The following is a 23,858-nucleotide window of genomic DNA, read 5'->3' as shown; positions in this document are numbered from 1 at the left end:
TATGTTTATAAACATGGCATGCAACATCACAATAAACCACACACCCCCAGCTGAGACCCTTTAGCCAGCAAACTGTTGAACTATGAGCTGTTGTCAGTTTGTCTTTTAAACTCTGCTGAATCAAACTGACACACAACACAGTTTGGCTGAGCCCAGTAGAGTGTAGTTCATTACAGAAGAGAACAACACTGTGGAGTTCATTACAGTAAAGATCTATCCGCTATCATTGTGGCTGTCTGTGGAGGGAGAGAGGAGGCTGTGCACTCCCATATTCCCATATTACCTTTCCTTACATGGGACTACAGACATCAGAGAGTGAGAACAGGGGAGGGGAGGGGAGGAGAGGAGAGGAGGGAGGAGAGAGAAAAGGAGGAGGGGAGACAGACACCGAGAGAGGGAGAGAGAGGGAGCCGGTGCACGGGAGAAACAAAGAGTGTGAAAGGGAGTGAGGGAGAAAGAGAGAGGGAGGGAGGATAAGACAGGAGAGGGACAGGGTCCACACGTCCATCACAACAAACAGGTTGTCTGCCTGTGAGAGCGCAAGAGAGAGGCTGTGCTGGTCTCCAGTGTGTCCGACAGCTCCTGTGTCTCTGTCTGCAGTCCTGGTAAGAGTCGGTCTCCCTCATTGCACTCCTCCTCCTCCTCCTCTCTTCCTCCTGGCTGTTCCCTGAGGGGAGAGAGAGGCACCACCACTACGTGATCTCTCTCTCCCGAGGGTTATAGCTCTGTCTAACTAACCCAGAATGCACTGTGCTCTACTGATACCAATGCACTGAACTGTATTGTGTTGTACTGTACTGCACTGTACTGTGTGGGTGGTGAGGTGGGGGGTTGTCAGGTGTGGGGTATAATTATAGCTGAACCCAGTACTGACTGAATGAACAAGCCAGGGCAACACCAGAGAGAGGGGCAGAGAGTCTCACAGAGCCTGCCTCTCCCTGTCTTTCTGTGTCTGTGTCTTTGTGTGAGTCTCTGTGATTCCATGTGTCTCTCGCAACTCAATTCAAGGTGCTTTATTGGCATGGCGTATATAATGTATTGCCAAAGCCTTTTCTGTCACTTGTGTGAAGAGCGGGGGGGACCTGCTGATTTGGTCAATGCGTGTTTCCCTGGTCAGGGAGTATTCTGTGTATCTCTGTGTACCTCTCCTGCCTCACAGCGAGTACAGCGCCGGTCCTCTCTGGACAGCCAGCTCTGCCTGTGTCAGACAGTCTCTATGGCCAGGCTGTGGTCACTGAGCCTGTACTGGGTCAGGATCCGTCTCTGCCTCGTATCTCTGACAGTGAAGAGAGACTGCCAGGGTGCATTCTCTGTTTAGGGGCTGATAGCAATCCAGTTTGTTTTGGGATTTAGTATCTTTGTCCCTGTGTTCCAGAGAGGAGTTTTTGGTTTGGTTAATAATTCAGTTGACTGGTTTGTGGCCGGAGAGCAGTACTGGTCTGAAGCTGGTCAGTATTGTTAGAGGTCAGTGCCATGAGCTTCAGGGCCAGCTTATGGAAGGGGCTCTTCTCTGGGCTGCAGTGAGTCCGGGGGGCTCGGCTGTAGATGCATCCAGAACTTTAGTGCTCTCTTCTGGATCGGTATGAGCAGCGGGTAGCAGAGTCTGAGGAGTTCTTCTCTGCCCCGGCAGGATGTTTGTACAGATCTCTACATGCAGGGTTTCTGCTGGGTGCTTGTCCCATGTGGTGTAGTTCTGCACACTGAGTGGACCTCTCACCTCACTGCCATACAGCACAATGGGCTGAATGACACTGTTAAATATTTTGGACCATTGGTGTTTGGTGTATATTTTGTTTAATACCATTTGATGGCATAGAAAGCCCTTCTGTTTTTTCCTTTTAGTTAATTTCTCTCTCCACTGGCAGCAGTTTTGCATTATTTTTGCCGACTGTTCCCCTTCAGGAAAAAACGTAATGAATCTAATGAGTGTTTACTCTGTAGCTTTTCATTGATTGGAAGATAAGTGCAGCTGTGAGGAGTGCAGCACAAGGACGAGGACTGTGCTGAGGGTGGGGTTTGGGGGCGAGAGGAAAAATACAGAGAGAAATGGGGAAAGAAAGGGAAGGAGGGAAAGAAAAATACAAAGCAATAAAGCCAGGACTGAGAGAGGGAGGTGATGGGTATCTACTGTCTGTGTGTGTCAGAGTGCTGAATTACACGCTGACACACTGCACACAGAAAAGACAGAGACAGATGATCAGGTAGGCAGACAGGCAGATGACGTCATCCTCTCTCTTGTGTCTTCTGCAGACGATGTCACTGCAGGTTGTGTACCCTGGTTGGCTGAGACAGAGGCTGTTGACGGGGATGGTGGTGATGCAGATGATGTCATTCTCCAGCGCTTCCCGGCCAGCCAGTCAGCCGTTGTGTTCGGAGCGTAGCCCCGCCTCCTACATCCTGGTCTTCAGCGGCCTCTGGAGCCCCCAGACGTTCCCCAAACAGTACCCTCTGTTCCGCCCCCCTGCACAGTGGTCTAAACTCGTAGGTGAGAGAGTGGGGTAGGGGTACAATACAGGACAATAGAATACAGTACATATACAGCTATATGCTACTGAAGTAATTCTCTAGTGCTCATGTTCCTGGGGTCTGTGTTCCTCCAGTGACACAGGGGTCAATGGTACGTTTGTGTATGTGTGTGAGTGCATATCTGTGTGTGTGACTGTGTGTGACTGTATGTGTGTGTGTGTACGGGTGTTGCACAGACAGCGCTGACTCGAGCAGAACAGAGGGCTGCCAGCCAGCGCTGATGTAATCCAGATGCTGCGGTTGCCTGCGGTCGCCCGGCCGACTGTGTGATGTCATGGCCCAGGCAGCTGCCCGAGAGCTGGGCCATTCCCCCTGCCTGCCGCGCCAGAGCACTTGGGCCTCCTTTCCCCTCCATCCTGCTGTGACATCAGAATCGCCACATCCTGTTGATTGGTGGAGTGGTTGGGGTGGGAGTGGCTGTTTCTCTGTGGTTGTTATTGATAATGAATGGGGTGCAGTGTGAGTGTGGTTTGCCGTGGGAGGAGCTAACATTGAGATTAGACACACCCTTCAGCGGGGGATGGGAGAGGTGGTCAAGCTCAAAATCTCTCTGTCCCTCCCCCACTCTCCATATCTCTCTCTATCTCCGTCTCTTCTTCTCTCTCTGCCCCTTTCTTCCTCTCTCCTCTCCCCAGCGGTCACTCACAATGCGCAGTACCGGATGTGGCAACAGGGGGCGCTGGCCAGTAGTGGCGTGGCAGTGTTGGCAGAGCAGGGTCTGACAGCGCCGGTGCTGAAGGAGGCGAAGGGGATGCGGCAGGGTGGGGGGCGCAGCGTGGGGGGGCTGTATCGGACCCCCGGCATCAGCTCCGGGGTCGGCCACTCCTCCACCACCATGCTGCTGCAGCCTAGGACCCCACTGGTGAGACTGACCCCTGACCTCTCACCTCAGCACACACACACATTGTCACACTGCCCTTCCGGTTCTGGCGCTTGTCTTGGTGTTATCAGGATCCTGTGTGTGTGATTGTGTGTCTGTGTGTTTGAATATGAGTTTGTGTGTGTGCACAGATGTACACACTCACACATTCTCAGGACAATGTTGACGTTACTTATGTTACTACTGCCTATTTGTTTAGAGCTGTCAGGGAGGAATGAGTGGGGGGGTCCCAGGGTAGATGTTGGCAGTAGCCTCGGGGAAAGGAGAGCCTCCTGCTGCGTTACAGGAGACAGAGTCATCCCTGGACATCTGTGTGTTTACTGCTCAGCTCCTGACACACACAGTCACACACACTGACACACATTGACACACACACACTATCACGCACTGACAAACACACTGACACACGTTGACACACACAGAGAGGGAGAGAGGGATAGACACAGGGAGCAATGGGAAAAGAGAGACACCGGGCCATTTTCTCTCCTTTCCTTCCCTCCCTCTGGCTGTGGAGAGTCAGGTTTCCTGTCTTTGCCTCGTAAATCTGACACAGATAGGCGGGGGGGGGTGGGGGGGTTACACAGGGACAACACTACACCCCCTACTGACTGACTGAGACACTGACTGACTGATTTCTCTCTCAGACACAAACACACACACAAGACAGGCACCGATAGACAGACACACAGAGAGACAGAGACACAGACAGACAGGTTGCACTGTCCCTCACTGACTGGAATGCTAATTTCCTCTCCAGCTTGTGTTTCAGCTTGGAATATCATTGTCATTTTACTCCATTTTCAAAATAAACTTTTTTTAAAATTATTATTATTATTATAGCTACTACTGTTGTTATCTCTTGTCGTGTCCTATTTACATTTAAAGCGTGCGTTTTATCCAGCATTGCATCACGTCGCACAGCGGGTGGAGACATCAATCAGACGGAACAGCCGCGTAGAGAGGCACTGGAGGGGGAAGCAGAGGGGGGGCTTGAATGTTGGAACAGCTCCCCTGCTTTGATGGGCTTGTGGAAAATATATTTAAAAAGAAAAAGAAAACATTTCGTAAAAGCTATTATTTATGAGTCTCCCAAGGTGAGCTGGGAATTATGTTGTTCAGAGTCTCTGGACTGTTTCACTTGCTCTGTGGTAAAGAACTCCTCCGGTCGCAGCGATGTTCCCGTTCTCTTAGGAATGGAAGAGTGATAAACAAGTTTACTCTTCCTCCCCTCCACTCTCGCCCTCTCTGATTGTGATTTCTCTCCCCTCTCACCATGTTTCTCTCCGTCCTTCCCTCTCTCTCTCTGCAGCTCTCTCTCCTGGTGAAGATCGTGCCCAGCCCTGATTGGTTTGTTGGCGTTGACAGTCTTGACCTCTGTGAGGGGGGACAGTGGAAGCAGGAAGTGACCCTTGACCTCCACCCTTACGATGCTGGGACAGACAGCGGCTTCACCTTCTCCTCGCCCAACTTCCCCTCCAACCCCCTAGAGAACATCACCCAGGTAATGCTCTGACCTGACACTGACCCCTGAACTCTCTCTCCCCTCACCCTCTCTCATCCACTCACCATCTCTGTCTTGCCTCGCTCTCTCCCTCTCTCCCAATCTCTTCCATTCCCATTTCTCTCCCCCCCCCGTCTCTCTCTCTCTCTCTCTCTCTCTAGATCACAGCTCAGAGCCCCAGCCACCCAGCCAACTCCTTCTTCTACCCCCGGCTGCAGGAGCTCCCACCGCTGGCCTCCGTGAGACTGACCCGTCACAGCTCTGCTCCTGGCCGCCGCCCTGGCCTGTCCAACCATATCAGGCCCCACCCTGAGCTCGGCCTCCCTCACTACTCCGGTGAGCACGACTTCTGAGTATCAGTGTGTGTGTGTTGTATTGTATTGCGTGGTATTGTGAGTGCTGTGCATCTGTGTTGTGTCTCAGAGACTCCGCTGGACTGTGAAGTGTCCCTGTGGTCTTCCTGGGGGCTGTGCCAGGGTTACTGCGGTTCGGAAGGGGGCCAGAAGTCCCGCACACGCTACATCCTCCTGCCCCCCGCCAACACCGGCGCCCCCTGCCCCGAGCTGGAGGAACAGAGTGTCTGCAGCCCGGACAACTGCCTGTGACCCCTGACCTCTCGACTCTGACCCATGAACCTCCCACCCAGAAGTGGCGTGCTTTAAAACTCTGGTGTGGAGTGTGTGTGTGTGTTCGTGTGAGTCTGTCACTTTCATGCACTCACTCACGCACACACACACTCTGACAGAAACACTACGTTCGAGTATGTGTTGTGTCCAGGTTCGGTCCGGCTGCCCCATCCACTCATCCACTTTTTAATGTGTACGTGTTTTTTTAAACTTGATTTATTTTGGTTGAAAAAATCTAAAGATTTGATAAGAAATTTACAGCAGCAGTAATGTGTATATATGTTCCACTGTAACCGCCATAACTAACGAATAAATTAATGTTTTCTTTACCAAAAAATAATATAGATTTTGTTCCCTCTATGTAAGAACCTCCCTGTCTGTATAAAGCAGAGAGATACTGTTTGCAGACCAGGGCTGGAGTCTCAGATATGAAGTATTATGTGTTGTATTGCTACTTAACGGACTCCCTCTGGTGGCGATTCTTAGGTATTACTGCACCCTGCAAAGCATAAACCAACATAGACAGACACATACACACACTACACTACAGCACACCACACTGCACTTCACCACAACACACTACACTACACTGCACTGCTCTACCCTATCCCACACTACCCTGCACTACACTGTACTGCCCTACACCCCACAACACCACACTACTTCACTTTTACCACTGGTACACCACACTTTACTGTTATTTTACCATGGCAAACCACACTGCTTTACTGTATTTTTACCACAGTGAAGAACAATATGTTTTACAGTGTTGTTACCACAGTACTCCACACCACACATTACTGTGATTTTACCATGGTAAACCACTCTATATTTATGTGTTTTTGCCACACACCACCCTACTACTGTATACTAAGTTTTTACCATGGTACGTCGCAACTACACACCCGATTGTGTTACTACACACAAACCCCAGGTCATCGTTTCTCAGGGAATCTGGTGTCTGTGTTATTTTACTGTGTCTAGCTATTGTGAGTGCAGCTATGACACGAGTGAATGTCAGAACAGAGTAGTCATAATAAAAAAATAGGAAATAGGTACAATTTTTTTAGATTTATTTTTTTGCGATGAAGTTTAAGGGCTTATGTTTGCAGGCCTGTTAGAATAAGCATTAGTGTCACAATCGGCACCACAGCCAGGGAGGTGTGTGAATCATAGATTTAGATATACTAGATTGGTTCTGCCTACACAAGCTCTATGAGTGGCCGTATGGAAGCCGGCAGCCATATTGTCAAGGGATGTACAGTGCCTATAACACAACAGATAGAAGCGGAGATACAAAAAAAAAAAGTGTTAATCGTTGTTTAAACTTTTATTTATAACAGTAAAATTTACTACATATAGGCCTATTACACGAAAACTTTTTTTTTAACATATTGTTGTTTTGGTTGTTAAATAAACAAACGCTGTCGTTGTATTATTATCAGATTAAGTGTAAGCTAAATTGGATTTCAGTTATAGTAAATGAGTGTGCATTGTCGTAACCTATTATGATTTTACACTGTCAGACATTAATCACTTTTGATTTCAACGTTATACTCGCAATTTAATGTGATTTACAAACACACCTATAGGCTATTCTAACTACAAATTTAGTGCGTTTAAAACAAATAAAAAAAATGTTCTATGAGGTCTGAAGTTATCACACTTGATCTTCTTTAAAGCCTATAGGTTATAACAACTGTACCTCGCCATGGATAATGTCTAACCCCCATCTCCCTGATTTTCCAGATTGTGCCTGGTTATCTCATGCAATAACTGAAATATGAATTACAAAATACAGTATATTACTTATAGTGCCTACATAGTAAATCAACATGAATACATTTTGTGCTTTATGAGGCATAACCGTCAGAAGACATAACATGCAAAATAAAAGAGCTTACATAGCTTAAAATACATAAATGACTACATATATCAATCAGTCAATAAATTATCAAATAAATAAATACATGGACATGTATTTATTTATTTCAACACTTATTTATTCATTTATGTATTGCTGTATTTGTTTATATTATGTTCTCACATGCATAATAATAATAATAATAATAATAATAATAATAATAATAACCACTCGTGGAATAGTGGAGACATTGGTGTAAAACTACAGTTCCCATGATGCTGTTTAGACAGTTGTGCTCAATGTCGAGGACACCGTCAGAATCCAATCGCGTCACATTGAATTGAGGCTGGTGAGAGTTAATTAAATGTTTGTTTCTGATCAAACCGAACCAAGTGTATCCTATTTGTAATAATAATGCTTTTGACTGCGACAGCCTCTATATACCAATTGCTGATCAGGAGGATACTTCACAGATGGTTCAAACATGTTTAACTGCGTGAATGTACTAGTATGTAAAACATTAAAACATGAATTGGATGCAATGAAACACGTTTAATGTCTGTGCTGGGTTGTACTACACGGTGTATAATGCACACCTTGGTTGCGGAGCACTAGCTACACATGGGGGTCGTGTGACAAGATGGCGGCCGTGTAGGAGAGCCGTGTTCCCGTCCGGGTGAGAGGAGCTCAGCCTGTCCGCAGCGGGGCGCTCTAGAGCCGCACACAAAACGGGTTTATTTTGCAGGTCTTCCTCTCGCTGTAATGACAGTATTATCCGCACACGGCGCAGAACAGCGTAGATAAAAAGCACTACAGTGCGCCGTCCCCCGCCGCCCGCAGTGCTGGCCGCTAGGAGGCGCTGTGCAGCGCTACCGCCAGCCTGAAGTCTGCAGTGAGGAGAGGGTTGTAATGGCGGACGGAGCGGGCTTGTTGTGCAGTGAACAATAACAGTCCATCGCTGCGGATTGCGGAGCTTGTTGCTGGTGTTTACCTGCACTCCCCGCCAGCTGCACCCTGTCTCCTGGGCGGCTCCGCTCGGCCCGGCGGGCTCAGTAGGACGGCGGCCTTTGTGTGGATCTCATTGTTCAAGTTCCCTTGCAGAAGTTTTTTTGTACTGGGGGGGAAGTGAGGACTGGCGATGGGCGACTCGATGGGGTTGGTTGGCAAACGACTTCTTCTCCTCTCGGGGGAGCCGGGAGTCGAGCCACAGCCTGCGGCGTGGCAGCGAGAGTGGCACCGGGGAACAGTGCGGGCGGTCAGCACTGCGGGCCCAGCGGCGCCTGGGGTGGAGGTGAGCGGCGGAGAGGGGCCGGCCGCAGCGGGGCCGGGGGTGCAGGTGAGCGGTGAGAGGGGCCGGCCGCAGTGTTTACCGGGTGGATGTGTGGGGAGACGAGGCACATACACTCGGGCATCCAGCGTGCGGAGGAATTCGACCTCATAACGCGACATATCCGCACAATAGGCGAAGTGTGAATACACAGCAGTAGCGATGCCGTAATGGACAGTCTGCTCTGTTGTGTAGATTAGTCACACTGAGATGGAAAGTGTCCTTGTGTAACTACAGCACACGGGCCCAGCGCCTCATTACAGCCCGGGGATGCGGGGCCTTGCGACGGGGGATCTGGCGGTTCTGCAGGGCTCGGGTCCAGATCAGCCCGGGGAGATGAGATCTGTTTATTCTTGGGCCCCAGTGTTGGGTTCACCGACACAGACCCCCGCCCCGAGCGGCGCGGAAACATCGGACTAATGTACAACAGGGCAATTACACACGCTGAACGTGGCGTGCAGTTATTGACGAATGAAAACAAAAATGTCAATAAACCAATGTAATGAACTTAGGAGGACGGGCGGAAATGGACGCGACGTGTGAGGGACACACCGCGCATCCTCTCCTCTGACCTGTGCGTGTTGGTAAAGACTTCGTTAATGTTCACTTGCAGTCTGTCTGTAGCAGTGATTAACGGACTACAGCATCTCCGCTAATCCGCGTTGCCTTTGTTTTGCTGATTCATTAAACTAAACTAAATGCAATTTATACTGTATGAATATTCAAATAATGTAGAGTAATAATTCCCGGACACAGGGCGGTAGAGGGGCAGGGAGGAGACATCCCAGGTCTTGTCAGTGCCCACAGACTCCTCGGTTTCCTGAGCTCCAGATGATCCAGAGCTTCCTGCAACCATTTGATTAAAAAAATATCCAATTAAGCAATACCCCTTTCATTCAATTAACATTAATCACCCTGCATCTTGGACGGTTGCCTTCCTTCCCCCCCTCAGGTGTCTGACTGAATAATCTCACATTCCACAACCTGCTTCTGTTTGTCCACTATCCCCTGAATTTGAATTTGACTCTCCCCCCCCAGCTCAGGTTGCAGAATGTGATTCCCCAGGGTCAATCTCACTGCCTTTCTCCTCTCCCTCCCATCCCCTCTTGCTGTGTCCAGGTGTTCGTGGAGTTCGAGGGTGTGTCCTGGGGCCGGCGCTCCTGGGTGCAGGTGTATGGGGACGAGGTGCGGGCGCTCCTGGTCGAGAATTCCATCGTTTGGGCATCCCGCAAGGAGCCCTCCCTGCCCGGGGGTGGCGCTGTGACCAGCCCTGTCTGGCCTGCTCTGGTGAGGACCGGACTGTGCTGGGGTCAGGGTGGGGAGGGCGGCACTGGGGATTCAGCCTATCTCAGTGTCACAAACGAGAGTTCCCAAAACTTCCCAGCCCCAGTATTATCAGTACAGGAGAGTGTTTTCTCTCTTATTGGGCTGGGGTGTCCCCTAACCAGGATGAGCCTGAACACACCAGAAAAGTATCTAAAACACCACAACACGGGCAGGTCATGAGTGCCACAGTGATGTCATCAACCCGCGCCGGAAAGCTGTACTATGTGTGTGGCGAACGACACTGGCAACATCACGTTTAGGATTATTCAAATCCCTTCACCGTCTTCCTCTATCAGAGAGATGCACAGCAGCAGGTTTCACACAGGACTGGGGGGCTCTGCGCATGCATAGAGAAGCAACATGGGAATTGGAAATGAAGCAAAAAATTGTTAACGGTCTTGATTTCCCCCTCTCTCGTGCCCGGCAGGCGTTCCGAGCCCTGGTGGACCGGGTCGGGCTGGGCTCTGTGGTTGCTGTGGAGTTCTTTGTGGACCGAGCGGTCAGCTTCCTGCCGGACAACAGCTCTCTGCAGAGATTTGAGGTGGAGTTACAGTGATTGTATTTGAAGCCCGTTTGTGTGCACGTGAGAGGGGTGTGTGTTTTTGAGCCCGTGGAGTGTGCAAGCGATTCAGCGTCCGCACGGCGGTGTGTGTATGTAGCCGTGTGTGTTGCAGACATGCTTTGTTTTTGGAGGAATGTGTGGGTTAGTGCGTCTCTCTACAGCTGTGTTACTCACTGTGTTGCAGGTGGAGGAGGACCTGAGCCACAGTCTTCTGCAGGAACAGGCTGCGCTCCACGGTGCGGTGAGCAGCTGGCTGAGTGACCTCAAGCTGCAGGAGATCCTGAGACGAGGTAAGTGGCCATCACCCTGTGTGACCTCTGACCTCTGAGCAGAGTTTTAGATTCAGGATTGATTGGCTGTCTGTCTCTCCAGGGTCCTACACCATCCAGGGGCAGAACGTGAAAGTATACCAGCCGGAATTTGAGCAGCCCTGGGCGCTGGGGCTGGTGTCTCAACACGACCCGGTCTCCCACGTCATGGAGATCACCATCAGCCAGGTACTGCGTGGGGGAGAGGAGAGAGTTAGGGACCCTCAGCTTGTTGAAGAATAAATAGATTTTTCAGTAGCTTTTTTTTTTTTTTTTTAATTGTTGGTTTTGGCCAGAGAGAAAAGGCTAATTTTTTCTTCCCTCTCTTCTCTTCCCCCCAGCGTGAGGAGACACGGGTCATTGACCCCACGGTGATCCATGTGATGTTGGCGGAGGAGCATCTGGATGAGGTGAGCGATGACCTATGACCTTGGGGGTGGGGGTTAGTAGGAATGGTTGCTGTACTGAAGTGAATGCTGTGTGTTTAGGACAACTTCCCCCCTGACACACTCTCTCTCTTCTCTCTTTGGCAGTGGGGACCCTTGAAAAAGGGACGACGACGGAAGGAGAGCGACGGGGGGAAGGGCGAAGGGGTAGGGGGTGGCCGTCGGCGACGCAACACCTCTGAGGGGGAGGGCGACGTGGCCCTGAAGCGCCTGAAGGCTGAGGGCGAGGGGGGTAGCAATGGAGGCAGCAGCTCGAGCGAGGGAGGGGAGGGCAGTCTTGGTGCCTGGGGAGGAGGAGGAGGGGGGGGCGGCGGCGGCGGCGGCACCAATTCAAGTCAAGGCTCCCCCAATTCTACCCCCCACATCTCCTCCCAGGGACACCCCAACATCCGATTTGCCACCTATACTAAGGAGAACGGCCGCACCCTAGTCATACAGGACCGCCCCTCCCCGCCCTGCGCCCCGTTGGGGGAACCCGCGGCCAGCCCTGGTGGCCCCCACCCCCCCACGCCGCCTCCTCTTCCTCCTCCTCTACCCGCCTCCCCTGCGGCCGCTGCCCCTCCCTTACCCAAGGCACCACCCCCTCCCTCTCCCTTCTCCACCACTGCCTTCCCCTCGCTGGGCCAGATGCCGTTGAGCGCCCTCACCCTGCAGAAAGACAAGCTGCCCGAGGCTGAGAGAGATGGGGAGAGCGCCCCCGGAGGGTTCCCTAATACTGCCTCCTCTGCCCCCCAACCCCCTACCTCTTCATCGTCCTCCTCCTCCACAACATTGTCTACTGCTTCTTCTGCTGGCCTGCGAGTTCCTGAAGGTGGGGCTGCTAGCTCTGTCCCCCCCACTACTGTTACAGTTGCCACCCCCACCTTTGGCATGCAGAAGACATGGGGAGCCAGCCAGTCAGAGGTGAGTGTTGTGTGTGTGTCTCTCTCTCTCTCTCTCTCTCTCTCTCTCTCTCTTTTTTTGTCACTCTCACTTTCTCTCACTCTCTCTCCAGACCTCCAAGAGCCCTCTGATGTCTGGTGGCGGGTTCCGAATGTCGTCCTCGCAGCCCCTTTCCCTGCCCACGTTCGGAGACCCCCGTGGTGCGGCGCTCGCCCCTGCCCCTGCTCCTGCTCCGGCGCCCACCCCCACCAACGGGGCACTGGGCAGAGAGGGTGGACGGCCGTTCGGGGGGCTGGGGTTCGGGTTCGGGTCGGGCCCCAAGGATGATCTGCCCGGGCTTGGCTCAGACCCCTCTCAAAACCTCTTCTTCCAGTGCATGGCTCAGAATGCTGCTGCGGCCGCTCCCTCTTCCTCCTCCTCATCCTCATCCTCATCCTCCTCGTCTTCCTCATCTTCTGCCACCATGTACTTCGGAGTGCTCTCTGAAGGCAGAGGACAGGAGGGCCTCGGTGGCCTTGGGGGAGGCGCCGGAGGAGGAGCAGCAGCAGCAGCGGGGGGGGGGTTCTCCACCTCGTCCTTGTCCTCCCTCCCCACTCCACCCACCACCTCCTCTTCCACCCCTACCGAGACGGCCCACAAAAAGACAACAGGTGCTGGGTTGTTCGGGGCCCCCCGCAGCCCTCTCCAGGACCACCGCCCACCGGACCCCCGGCAGCAGCAGGCGGCCCCAGCAGCGACGAATGAGCCAGGCCCTGGGAAGCCCTTCGGGTCGTCTTTATTGGCAGCGGCGGACTCCATGCCCAAACTCTCGCCTGCCTTCTTGGGCGGCAGCAGCAGCAGCGGCAGCAGCAGCAGCGGCGTGCTGGGCTCTGGTGGGCTGTGCAGTGCCGTGCTGGGCTCTGGTGTGCTGGGCCGTGTTGCCGGCGCCAGCAGCAGCAGTAGTAATAGCAGCGGTGGCGGAGTGGGGCTAGGCCTGCTCTCTGGCTCCGGGGCCACGCAGGGTCACGAGAACCTGTTCCTGCAGCTGTCCGCTGAGGAGAAGTCCAGCAACCCCTTCCTGGCCTTCGCACAGAAACTCACACACAGCCCCTTCAGCGGCCTGCCCACTGCCAGCCCGTCCCCGGCCGCTGCCACCTCCTCCTCCGCTTCCTCCTCCTCGGTCATCAAATCCACAACGGCCTCTGACTGGCCCAAAGCTCACAATGCACCCCCCCTGTCCACCTCTGCCAGTGCCCCCCCCCACTCCAGCAGCCTCTTCTTCCTGCCTGAGGCATCCCAGGGCCTCCTCTCCACCCCTTTCTCTGCCTTCTCCAACCTGGCTCCTCCTGTCGCTCCTGCCTTGCCCACCCCCACTCCTGTGGTGGCCCAGCAGCCCACCTGTGCCCTTGAAGCCCCCACTGCCTCGGTCTCTTCCTCACAGCTGCTGGAGATGCCCATTCTGTCTGCCAGCCCCACCCAGGAGGGGTCAGTGGGGGTGGCTGCGCGGTCAGAGGGCGCAAAAGGGGCGGCCAGAGTCGATGACCCTGTTAGCTGCGTGGACGCCCTGCAGCAGCCGCAGGCTTTAGGAGGGGTGGGATTCAGCAGCAGCAGTGGTGGTGGAGGTGGCGGAACTGGGGAGCCCCCCCCTCTCGGTTTTGAACAGTCGCCTCAGAAGTTCCCGCTGGACGAGCGTGGCCTGGCCAGCAAGCGTGACTCGGACTCCAGCACCAACAGCGACCTATCCGACCTGAGTGAGGCGGAGGAGGGGCCTTTGGACAGGGTGCGGGGCCCAGGTGGGGTGATGGGGGCCGCGGGGGGAAGTGCCCTGCTGATGGACAAGGGCAAGGGCAAGGGGGTGGGCAAGAGCCGGCCCAGGAACAAACCTTTCAAAGGTGAGAGGGACGGGATTGTCAATCTCCATCTCCCTTAATCCCTTAGTCTTAGTCCCTTAGTCTGTCTCTTGATTTCTTTTGTATTGCTGTCGTCTGATCTTCCTTCTGTTCCTCCCCCCCGCAGTGGGCCAGTCGGTGCTGAAGGACCTGTCTAAGGTGCGCAGGCTGAAGCAGTCAGGCGAGGCCTTCCTACAGGACGGCTCCTGCATCAATGTGGCGCCGCATCTGCACAAGTGCCGCGAGTGCCGGCTGGAGCGCTACCGCAAGTCCCGCGAGCAGGACAGCGAGCCGGACGATGCCACCGTGGCCTGCCGCTTCTTCCATTTCCGCAGGTACCGGGGCCATGCTGGCAGTCTGTCTGTGCCTGTGTCTTTAGGAGGGGTGTGCCTGGCTCTGCTTCCACGTGTGGGAGGGACCAGTGTGACTCTGGCCCCTCTAAAACCCAGAAAGTGCATAACAATTAATTTCCTGTATTTTGTGTGTACCTTGCCCTTGGTTCCTCAGTGTCTGAGAATGTGTGTACTGTTGACCCATTCTCTGGAAAACTTGACAATTAACTCCATTACTGTCACAACAAGAGCAACAAAAATGGCCTCATAATAACAAATGTACCTCTCCCCTCCCCCCCAGACTGGCGTTCACCAGGAAGGGGGTTCTACGGGTGGAGGGGTTCCTCAGCCCTCAGCAGAGTGACGCCCAGGCCATGGGACTGTGGCTCCCTGCCCCCGCCCTGCAGCAGGGCCTGGATCTCGACACCTCCAAGTACATCCTGGCCAATGTGGGCGACCAGTTCTGCCAGCTGGTGATGTCGGAGAAGGAGGCCATGATGCTGGTCGAGCCGCACCGTGAGGCCCAGCCGTTTATCCCTCCCTTCCTCCCTCTGTCTGTCTTTCTTTCGTTGGTGTTTTATTTCCTTGTTAGTTTTGGGTTTTATTTCTCTTTCTCTCTTGCCCTCACTCTCTCTCTCTGTATGTATGTCTGTGCATCATATCAATATGTATGTGTCTACACATTTCTTTGCATGTCTTTACATGTGCATCAGTCTGTGTATTGGGGTGTGCTGGTGGATGTTTGCAATTGGCTAGCGTGTGCCTGTGCTGGCGTGTGCACATTAGCGTGTGCTGGTGTGTCTTTGTGTTGGTGTCTGTATTTCGGCAGTAGCGTGTACTAACGTGTGCTTGTGCGCATCTGTGCCGTGCAGAGAAGGTGGCGTGGAAGCGTGCGGTGCGGGGCATCAGGGAGATGTGCGACGTGTGTGAGACCACCCTCTTCAACATCCACTGGGTCTGTCGCAAGTGTGGCTTCGGCGTCTGCCTGGACTGCTACCGGCTGCGCAAGAGCCGCCCCCGTGACGGTGAGCCTTTACACAGACGATGCTCTGTCGCCCTGCGTGACCTCTCTCCCTCCATCTCCACTGCACACACTCTCTTACTTTATAAGTGTAATTGTGTGTAACTGTCCTTTTTCACTGTATATGTGTATGCCTGCGGTTGCAGACTCGGTGGAGGAGCCGGATGACGAGGTGTTCTCCTGGCTGAAGTGTGCCAAGGGACAGCCCCATGAGCCGCAGAACCTCATGCCCACACAGATCATCCCTGGTGCAGGTCGGTCGCCCCGCCCTCTCGCGCTTGTACTCACGCACTCACATTTTGTTTTTTTTGATTGAAGGGTTACTAACTGCCCCCTCTTCCCATGCAGCTCTCTACAACATTGGAGACATGGTGCACGCAGCGCGGGGCAAATGGGGCATCAAAGCTAACTGCCCTTGTACCAGCCGACAGCACAAACCCCTGGCCAGACCCAGCGCCCCCAATGGTCTGTCTCAGGTACTGCAAATCCCTGTCCCACCTGCACATTGCACGCACTAGGGTGGGCGACACTAACTGAAATTAATATCACAAGATTTTCACCGTGATGAAAAGTGTGTGACAGATTGATGGGATACCCGTCCGCTCCTGTGAACAAAACAGTGCAATAATAGGATAATGCGCTTTTAGTTTTTTGTTTTGTTTCCTTTGATAAAGTATATTTATAGTAAAAGCAAAACCATTGTAATTATAACCGTATCACTCGACAGAAATTTTGAATAAATGCAAAATCCGTATCATTATGTCATACTATTCACATTCATAAGGGTATACTGCCCACCCCTAGCACACATGCACACTGTCATACAATGCTTTCTATGTCAAGTTTGTAGTCAACCACAGGGTTAGGCCAAACCAATTTAACTTCAAGAGGAAATCAAACCATAGAATTAGAGATAATAGGAACAATATACTGACACCAAAACAAACAAACTGCAATCAGAGTAAGACCAAAAAAATGAATGAACTCAATTAATGAATTGATGTTTTGTGTGCGTCTCGGCAGCCCTCTCTGAACTCCGGAGCCGCTGTGGGGAACATGCTGCCCTCTACCGGGGTGAATGCCGGGGGGGGCGTGGCAGCAGCAGGGGGGGGGGCGGAGGCAGAGATGCCCCTGAAGACAGAGCCGGCGCAAGAGACTGGGGGTGAGACCAGTGAGGGCAGTGCCCACGCCGTCAACACTCCCCCTCCACTGCCCCAGCCCCAGGCCCCCACGGCCCCATCCCCTGCCCCTCCCAGTGCTAAGGACAGCCGCCCCCCTGTGCCCGAAGCGCCGCCCTCCTCCGCTCTGCACTGGCTGGCTGACCTGGCCACACAGAAAGCCAAAGAGGAGACCAAAGGTGAGTTCTGGAGCACTTTTTAAGGTGCTGTGTCCCTTAGTGAGTTCGGTAGGAGCACGACTGATAGTTAGGCCTCAGCGCTGTCTGTGACCATGTGATACACCATCGGTCATGAACACTTGAATGTTTGTTAAATTGTGTAGGCTACCTCACTGATGCCTCCCTCTCTCTCCCTCCTATCCCTTTTTTCCACTGCTTCTTCCCACCTCTCTCTTCACCTCCTCTCTGCCTCCCTCAGAGTCTCTGCGCTCTGTGATGGGGAAGGAGGCTCGCTCGCCCTTCGGTCTCGAGTCCTTCAGCTCCCTGTCCAAGTCTTCCTCCTCCTCTTCCTCTACTTCCTCCTCTTTCTCCTCCTCCTCGTCGTCCTCCTCCAGCAGCACCCCCAAGCTGTTTAACAGCCTGCTCCTGGGCTCCAGTCACTCCCAGCCCCGGGCCGAGGGCTCCAGCCTCAGACACCTGCTCAACAGCGGCCCGGGGAAGCTGCCCCAGGGGGTGGGAGACTCTGGGGTCCCCTTCCCTTCCGTCTTCTCCACAGGCTCCACGGTGAGGATCCCCTCCACACACACTCCACACCACGGGCTACTGGGAAAGGGGTGCACACTCAAACACACACACGTGTCTATGGAAATACACGCACACGCTTGCCAAGGGACTTGGACTGTGTGAGGGTTGTGGGTGACCAAGAGTGTGGATGTGTGACAGTATGGGCATGTGAAAATTTAGCTGCGTGCGTCTGAGAGTGTTGAGTCGGTGTGTTGGGGAGTGGTTATGCCAGATTGGGAGTGGGTATGTAGGAATGGGAGTGTTGAGTGAAATCGGAACAAATCTTAAGCAGTTGTAGTTTCTGGCCTTTTTCATTTCCTGCCCTTCTTTTAAAAAAACACACTTCAAAAGCACATTTAATAACAAAATAACAATCAAATGACCTCACCAGTCAACAGCAGTTTTGTGAGCTCATCCCTCCATCCATGTATTTAGTGCCGTTTTCATTCTCGTACCCAGGGCGACAAAACCAAAGGTGCACTGCCAGACTTCCTGGACCACATCATTGCATCGGTGGTGGAGACGAAGAAAGCGTCCGAGCAGCGCCGGGCAGATGGGGGTGGAGGTGGTGGTGCCGGGGCGGCCCCAGGGGGAGAGGGTGGGCCGCGGCGTGAGGCTGTGATGGGGCTGAGTGTGCTGGACCCCCATACCTCCCACACCTGGCTCTGTGATGGGCGGCTGCTCTGCCTGCAGGACCCTGGTAACCAGAACAACTGGAAGATCTTCCGGGAGTGCTGGAAGCAGGGCCAGGTGAGGGAGCGAGGGAGGGACTCGGTCAACGGATGACCTCTTAGTTGATTTCTCGGTATTATGATTTCATTCAGTTAAAAAAAAAACTCACTCTCCCCTCCCACCTCGGTAGCCGGTGCTGGTGTCGGGGGTGCATCGCAGGCTGAAGGGCGGGCTGTGGCGTCCGGAGGCGTTCAGCCAGGAGTTCGGCGAGCAGGACGTGGACCTTGTGAACTGCAGGAACTGCGCCGTCATCTCAGACGTCAAGGTCCGGGACTTCTGGGACGGCTTCGAGGTCATCGCCAGTGAGTGGGGTGGGGAGGGGTTGACAAGTGTATTTATCACCAAGTGTGATTGTGTTAATTGTAGTGTATGTGTTTGGTGTGTCAAGTGTGTGGGTTTACTGCGGTGTGTTGTGTATTAATTGCGGTGAGTGTGTGTTGTGTTGACAGAGCGTCTGCAGGGGGGTGATGGGCAGCCCATGGTGCTGAAACTGAAGGATTGGCCCCCTGGGGAGGATTTCAGGGACATGATGCCCACACGGTGAGCCCCACCCGCCAACACAGTGCCCACCTGACACATGCGTATACACGATGTATTTAGTTTTTATTGCTTCTCAACCTCCGCACGACCAAGCCCTGTATGTATCCTCTGCAGACACTGACCTGATCCTTCACATTACTGTCTGAGTGTTGTGCGGTGGCTGTGCTCTGGGGCCGGGCGAGAGCTGACGGTTCCTGCTTTGTCTGCCTCAGGTTCGTGGACCTGATGGATAACCTTCCCCTGCCCGAGTACACCAAGAGAGACGGGCGGCTCAACCTGGCCTCTCGCCTGCCCGACTTCTTTGTGCGCCCGGACCTGGGGCCGAAGATGTACAACGCTTATGGTGGGGATCCCTCAGTTTACATTGAGTTGGGATAGATAGATGGATGGGTTGGTGGGTGGTTGTGGTTCAGCTTTATTTACTTATTTTCTGATCGGGGTAATTTTTAAAATACTAGTAGGACGCTGTCTGTACATGCCTCTTAACGTGCGTGTCGTTCTGCCTGTGCAGGGCTGATCTCCACAGAGGACAGGAAGGTGGGCACGACGAACCTGCACCTGGATGTGTCAGACGCTGTGAACGTCATGGTGTACGTGGGCATCCCCCAGGGAGAGGGCAGCCACGAGGAGGGTGAGTATGGGGCTGTGTGGGGAGGAACGTGACTCTCGCTCTCTCTAGCAGTGTACTGTCTCGCCCGTACTGTCACTGGCATTGTCCATGCAAGCTTCCGAGACACACCGAATCTTTAATGATTGTCTTCATGCGTTTGTTTTTCTCGCCCTCGCTCGTGTTTTTTTGCTGTAACTCATCTGCATGCTAGTCCTAGGCAGGGAGAGGGCCAGTGCTGATTCACTCTGCATTTGCGACCTTATTTTAATTTAATTTGCAACAGCTGGCATCCAAACCAAATCTCACTGCAGCAGCTAATTGGAGAATTATATCAAACAGTAAATCTTCACTCCCTGCACCCCTGGCCATTAATAAAGAAAGCACACGACCATGACATGGCCCTCCTCCACAGGGCGATTTCGCAGCTGTTTTGGTCCTTGTTGGGGCTGGGAAGACCAGACACCAAGGTCCCATTTCATTCCCCGGTCAAGTGTTGAAGTCACAGAGAGCACTGCCTGGAGCGGAAATGTGTGGTGGGGGTGGAGGCTGCGGAGTCTCCCAAAAAGCACAGTCTCACTGCAGCTTTTCCCCACTTGTAACCACACCCCACACTGATGGTGTGAACACTGTGTTCAGTCCCCCAAAGGTGGGGGAGAGCTGCCTGGAATTAGTCCAGGGACAGGGGGTTGGGGGTTGGTTGCTGTTGACTGCAGGTGCCCCAGTCGGCACCTGTTTTGATTCTGGTAAATTTTCTCATTCACAGAAGCAGATTTCACTGGATGTCAAGGTCTGTGCTTTTTCATATTACCTCCCCTGGCATGTCCTCACTGACTAACCATCCTCTCCTCCTCTCCCACTGCCTCTACTTTTTCCTGTCCTCTCCTCTCTGCCTCGACCCAAGTGAACAGGCTCCCTCCCTCTCTCTCTCTGTCTCTCTCTCTCTCTCTGCTCAGCTGGGGGAGGCAGGACTGGACGCTGTAGCTCTTCTAGATCCATTAGTTTAAATAAGATAAATCACCAAAATAGTTATAATTAAGTTAAATTCTTGAGTAGACACCCCTGTACACATTTCTCATTATTAGAATTCTCAGATTCGCTAAACAATTTCTACTTAAAGTTCTAATCTGTTCATCCATCTTCCAGTTTCTCGGTCTTTGTATCCTCCGTTTGCCCTTCTTTGCTGGTTATTTTTTATATTGAACTCCTTGTCTTGCTGTCCAGGTGTCTGCGGTGTCCGTCTCTGTGCCACATGTTAGAGACTTAACGCGCACACACAAACCCATCTTCATTCACTAACGCACGCGCACTAGTGGAGGATGAGAGTGATACCTCAAGATTATTATGAGTGAAGGAGCCCATCCCAAAATGTGATGGGTCAGGTCTGTTCTGCAGTCCACTGTGAATATGCCTCCACAGGCATCTCTCAGACAGGGACAGAGAGAGAGGATAGACAGATTATCAGACTAATAGCGAAGGACAGAGACAGAATTGAAAGGGAACACGTAGGAGACAAAGTAGGCCAGACGGACGGGCAGGTCTCTTGCACTCCGGCACTGGTCTCTGCAGTCGGCTGTCTGTGTCACTCGGCACATCTTAAGGCTTCTTTTCCATTTTAAATGATTAATATCTTGGGGTTGTTTTGCACCAGTGTGTTTTGTATGTTTTGATGCTCTCTGTGAACTCCTGCGCTGAGCTGTGTCTGGGCTCCATTTGTGCTGCTTTAGTTTCTTCATTCTTATCACTAAACACATATTTTTCTTGTGTACACATTTAGTACACGGTGCATATAAATATATACATGTGTGTGCCCTGTGTCCATTGGCTTTTGTGAGTGCTGTCGAGTCTTCGCCTCTCCCTCAGTGTGCAGTGCAGTACTGCCAGGAACCCTTTGGGGGGGGGTGGAATGAATTAATGATCAAGCCAATGCATCTGTACAGGCCATTTTCAGTTTAAGTGGTAATTTTGAATCCTTGGTCCCTGTACATTAGTGTCTGTCCTATAATATTGTAATCCCCATTATTGCCTTTTATGATGGTAAAGTGCTTACCAGGATGACTGCTGTGTCCCCTGCTTGTCCTAACCCCAGGGAGTTTTCCCCTCTCGTCTTCTCTCTTGTGATCGGCGGTGCTCAGAGGTGACCAAGACCATTGAGGAGGGGGACGTGGACGAGACGACCAAGCGGCGCATCTACGAGGCGCACGAGAAGCCAGGTGCGCTGTGGCACATCTACGCTGCCAAGGACGCCGAGAAGATCCGAGAGCTGCTGCGCAAGGTCACCGCACGTTCAAATAAACCGCAACCTCACCGAGAAACGAGGACCCTACTACTGCGTGTCCCATTTGCTTTTACTTTCCTCCATTAACGAAAATGATTTGGCCTGCAGAAGTCCCCCACACACTCCCAGAGAGGGGCTGGCGCTGCTGGGGGCTTCGAAGGGGTCTTACAGGACTGAAATAACGCACTACTGATTTTTACACACCTCGTATGTGAAACTCCCTGAAGTCTTAGTATCCCACTGACGGGGAGTCGACATCCAGAACAGTAGTACCAGAACAGGACAGTACATCCCCCAGCCCCCTGCTACCCTCAGAGACGTTTCCTCACCACTGAGACTTAGCCTAGATTGTAAATTACCCTCCTTTCCCGGTGCAGGTGGGAGAGGAGCAGGGCCAGGAGAACCCACCGGACCACGACCCGATCCACGACCAGAGCTGGTACCTGGACCAGGTTCTGCGCCGCCGGCTGTACGAGGAGTATGGGGTGCAGGGCTGGGCCATCGTGCAGTTCCTGGGTGATGCCGTGTTTATCCCTGCTGGCGCCCCCCACCAGGTCTGATCCGCCTCATGCCCCCTTGCCCTTTCTGTCTGTCTGTCTCTTTCTCTCCGTCTTTCATCCTCCTGACTGTGTTGTCCCTGCAGGTCCACAACCTGTACAGCTGCATCAAGGTGGCCGAGGACTTTGTGTCTCCAGAACATGTGAAACACTGCTTTAGGCTGACCCAGGAGTTCAGGCACCTGTCCAACACACACTCCAACCACGAGGACAAGCTGCAGGTACCCCTCACACCCTGCCCTAAAGTACTGTACTGTCTCTCTCCAGGACCAGGTCTGGAGACCCTGCTCTGCTGTAGTCTCCTTTATATGATATATTCTTCCTATAAAAAACAGAATTATTAATCATAAGATGGCCAGTTGTTATACCTCAGCCCAGCAGGAGGCTGGAGGTGTGACCCCTAACCTCACCTGTCTGACCCCTGACACGCTGACCTCCCCCCTTTTCCTCCTGCAGGTGAAGAACATCATCTACCACGCGGTGAAGGACGCAGTCGGAACACTGAAGGCCCACGAGTCGAAACTGGTGCGGTCATAGCACCCCACTGCATCCTGGGAAAACGCGTACAACCACAGCATCAAAACAAACCCACAGACACAAGCGAGGCAGGAAGTGGACTTGGACTGGATCGCAGGCGAGCGTCGGAGTGATGGGGGGGTGGGGGGCAAGAGTGTTAGGGTAGATGGGGAGAGAGGGTTGTGGGGGTGTTGGGGCATGAGGATAGACAACATTCAGACACTCTTAGCGATGCAGGGAGGACAGTATTACACTTACAGATGCAGACTGGGGTTGGGGGGGGCGTGAGCTGTCTGGAGGTCAGCACAGTCCTTTGCCTCTAAACCAGAGGTAGAACAAGAAGGGGGGGAGGGGAGTTGATGACTTCCTGTCTTCGGTTTTGGAGAGAGCCTGTGGAAAGACGCACTCTGGACTTTTATTTTATTTTTTTCCCAATGATGTGGCATCTGGTTCTGAGTGGGAACGTGTCCTGTACTAACTGACCGCTGGGCCTGGAATAGGAGAGATGCCTCTCTGACAGCCTGCTCTCTGCCATCACAGCATTGTTCATTTTTATTTTTATTTTATTATTGTTTTTTAAATAAAGGAATATTTGACCCGGATTTTAATGTTTTTTTTGAGCATCACTTTAACATTTGATTCAACACAAATGTCCCAGTTTTTGGTCTTGTTACATTTAACACTTCATATATTTTTTTACTTAAGGAAAATAGGTGGTGTTTTTTTTATATAGTGTTTGTTCTGGTTGTTTTTAAGCATTAAGGGCAATGACTTGGTCTGAGAGACACGGATGAGATGTGCACACACACAAAGAGAGAGAGAGCAAGAGATCACACCCGCAGTGTGGCCCAGTTCACAGCTCTGCCTCCCTGCAGGAACTCGGCTTCTGTATCGTGATTTTGTAGTTCCTAAATAAGTGACTTTTAAAAATTAAATAAAACAATTTTTAAGTTTCATTCTGTGGCCATGTTTTGTTTTCTCCCTAAACTGTAATGAAAAGATTGTTTGTGTATCTTGTATCATTATGCTCCCTGGTTATCCTCTTGCTAGAGTTTTTGTTTTCGATAAAGCACAGAGATATACTAATCTTAAAGAGGGGGGTAGTGCAGAGTGTTGACTGTTTTTAATTTAAAAACTGTGTGTGTGTTTAAGCCAGCATCATCGCCATTAAGGTTGGCTGTGAGTTTACAAGCACATTTTATTCTTTCAGTGAAAAATGTAAATGGGGGATTCACAAACAATCCTGTTCAGGAGATTTG

General features: G+C 52.4%; 2 protein-coding genes across 4 annotated transcripts; both read left to right on the top strand.

Annotated features, from left to right (window-relative positions):
* Positions 1–411: 411 nt before the first annotated feature.
* On the top strand, positions 412–5,873 carry spon2a (spondin 2a, extracellular matrix protein). Its single transcript, XM_066717097.1, has 6 exons — positions 412–605; positions 2,251–2,485; positions 3,162–3,388; positions 4,716–4,907; positions 5,069–5,243; positions 5,331–5,873. The coding sequence occupies exons 2-6, from the start codon at positions 2,254–2,256 to the stop codon at positions 5,510–5,512; spliced, it is 1,008 nt and encodes a 335-aa protein (XP_066573194.1). The 5' UTR covers positions 412–605; positions 2,251–2,253; the 3' UTR covers positions 5,513–5,873.
* A 2,354-nt stretch (positions 5,874–8,227) lies between these two features.
* On the top strand, positions 8,228–23,555 carry kdm3b (lysine (K)-specific demethylase 3B). 3 transcript variants are annotated; one of them, XM_066717096.1, is made up of 25 exons: positions 8,229–8,688; positions 9,844–10,011; positions 10,478–10,591; positions 10,797–10,902; positions 10,985–11,109; positions 11,262–11,330; positions 11,454–12,269; positions 12,361–14,119; positions 14,244–14,451; positions 14,750–14,964; positions 15,321–15,473; positions 15,616–15,723; positions 15,818–15,945; positions 16,493–16,826; positions 17,065–17,369; positions 17,829–18,119; positions 18,232–18,403; positions 18,551–18,641; positions 18,854–18,984; positions 19,153–19,272; positions 20,015–20,038; positions 21,384–21,523; positions 21,904–22,080; positions 22,170–22,304; positions 22,540–23,555. In XM_066717096.1, the coding sequence occupies exons 1-25, from the start codon at positions 8,536–8,538 to the stop codon at positions 22,618–22,620; spliced, it is 6,123 nt and encodes a 2,040-aa protein (XP_066573193.1). In that variant the 5' UTR covers positions 8,229–8,535; the 3' UTR covers positions 22,621–23,555. The 3 variants fall into 3 exon arrangements, with proteins under 3 accessions (XP_066573192.1, XP_066573193.1, XP_066573191.1); XM_066717094.1 differs by having other exon boundaries at positions 8,229–8,733; XM_066717095.1 differs by lacking the exon at positions 20,015–20,038 and having other exon boundaries at positions 8,228–8,733.
* Positions 23,556–23,858: the final 303 nt, after the last annotated feature.

The sequence above is a fragment of the Amia ocellicauda genome, chromosome 11, assembly GCF_036373705.1.
Source record: "Amia ocellicauda isolate fAmiCal2 chromosome 11, fAmiCal2.hap1, whole genome shotgun sequence".
Lineage (NCBI taxonomy): Eukaryota > Metazoa > Chordata > Actinopteri > Amiiformes > Amiidae > Amia > Amia ocellicauda.
The sequence above is the reverse complement of the archived record's forward strand: the minus strand, read 5'-3'. Positions and strand labels throughout refer to the sequence as shown.

Bases quoted from the DNA above. Each gene is read 5' to 3' on its own strand.
- kdm3b (XM_066717094.1), top strand. From the start codon at position 8,536: ATGGGCGACTCGATGGGGTTGGTTGGCAAACGACTTCTTCTCCTCTCG. The intron at 18,985-19,152 runs GTGGGGATCCCT...CTGCCTGTGCAG, and splicing joins GAAGATGTACAACGCTTATG to GGCTGATCTCCACAGAGGAC. The intron at 22,305-22,539 runs GTACCCCTCACA...TTCCTCCTGCAG, and splicing joins ACCACGAGGACAAGCTGCAG to GTGAAGAACATCATCTACCA.
- spon2a (XM_066717097.1), top strand. From the start codon at position 2,254: ATGTCACTGCAGGTTGTGTACCCTGGTTGGCTGAGACAGAGGCTGTTG. The intron at 4,908-5,068 runs GTAATGCTCTGA...CTCTCTCTCTAG, and splicing joins CCCTAGAGAACATCACCCAG to ATCACAGCTCAGAGCCCCAG. The intron at 5,244-5,330 runs GTGAGCACGACT...GTTGTGTCTCAG, and splicing joins CGGCCTCCCTCACTACTCCG to AGACTCCGCTGGACTGTGAA.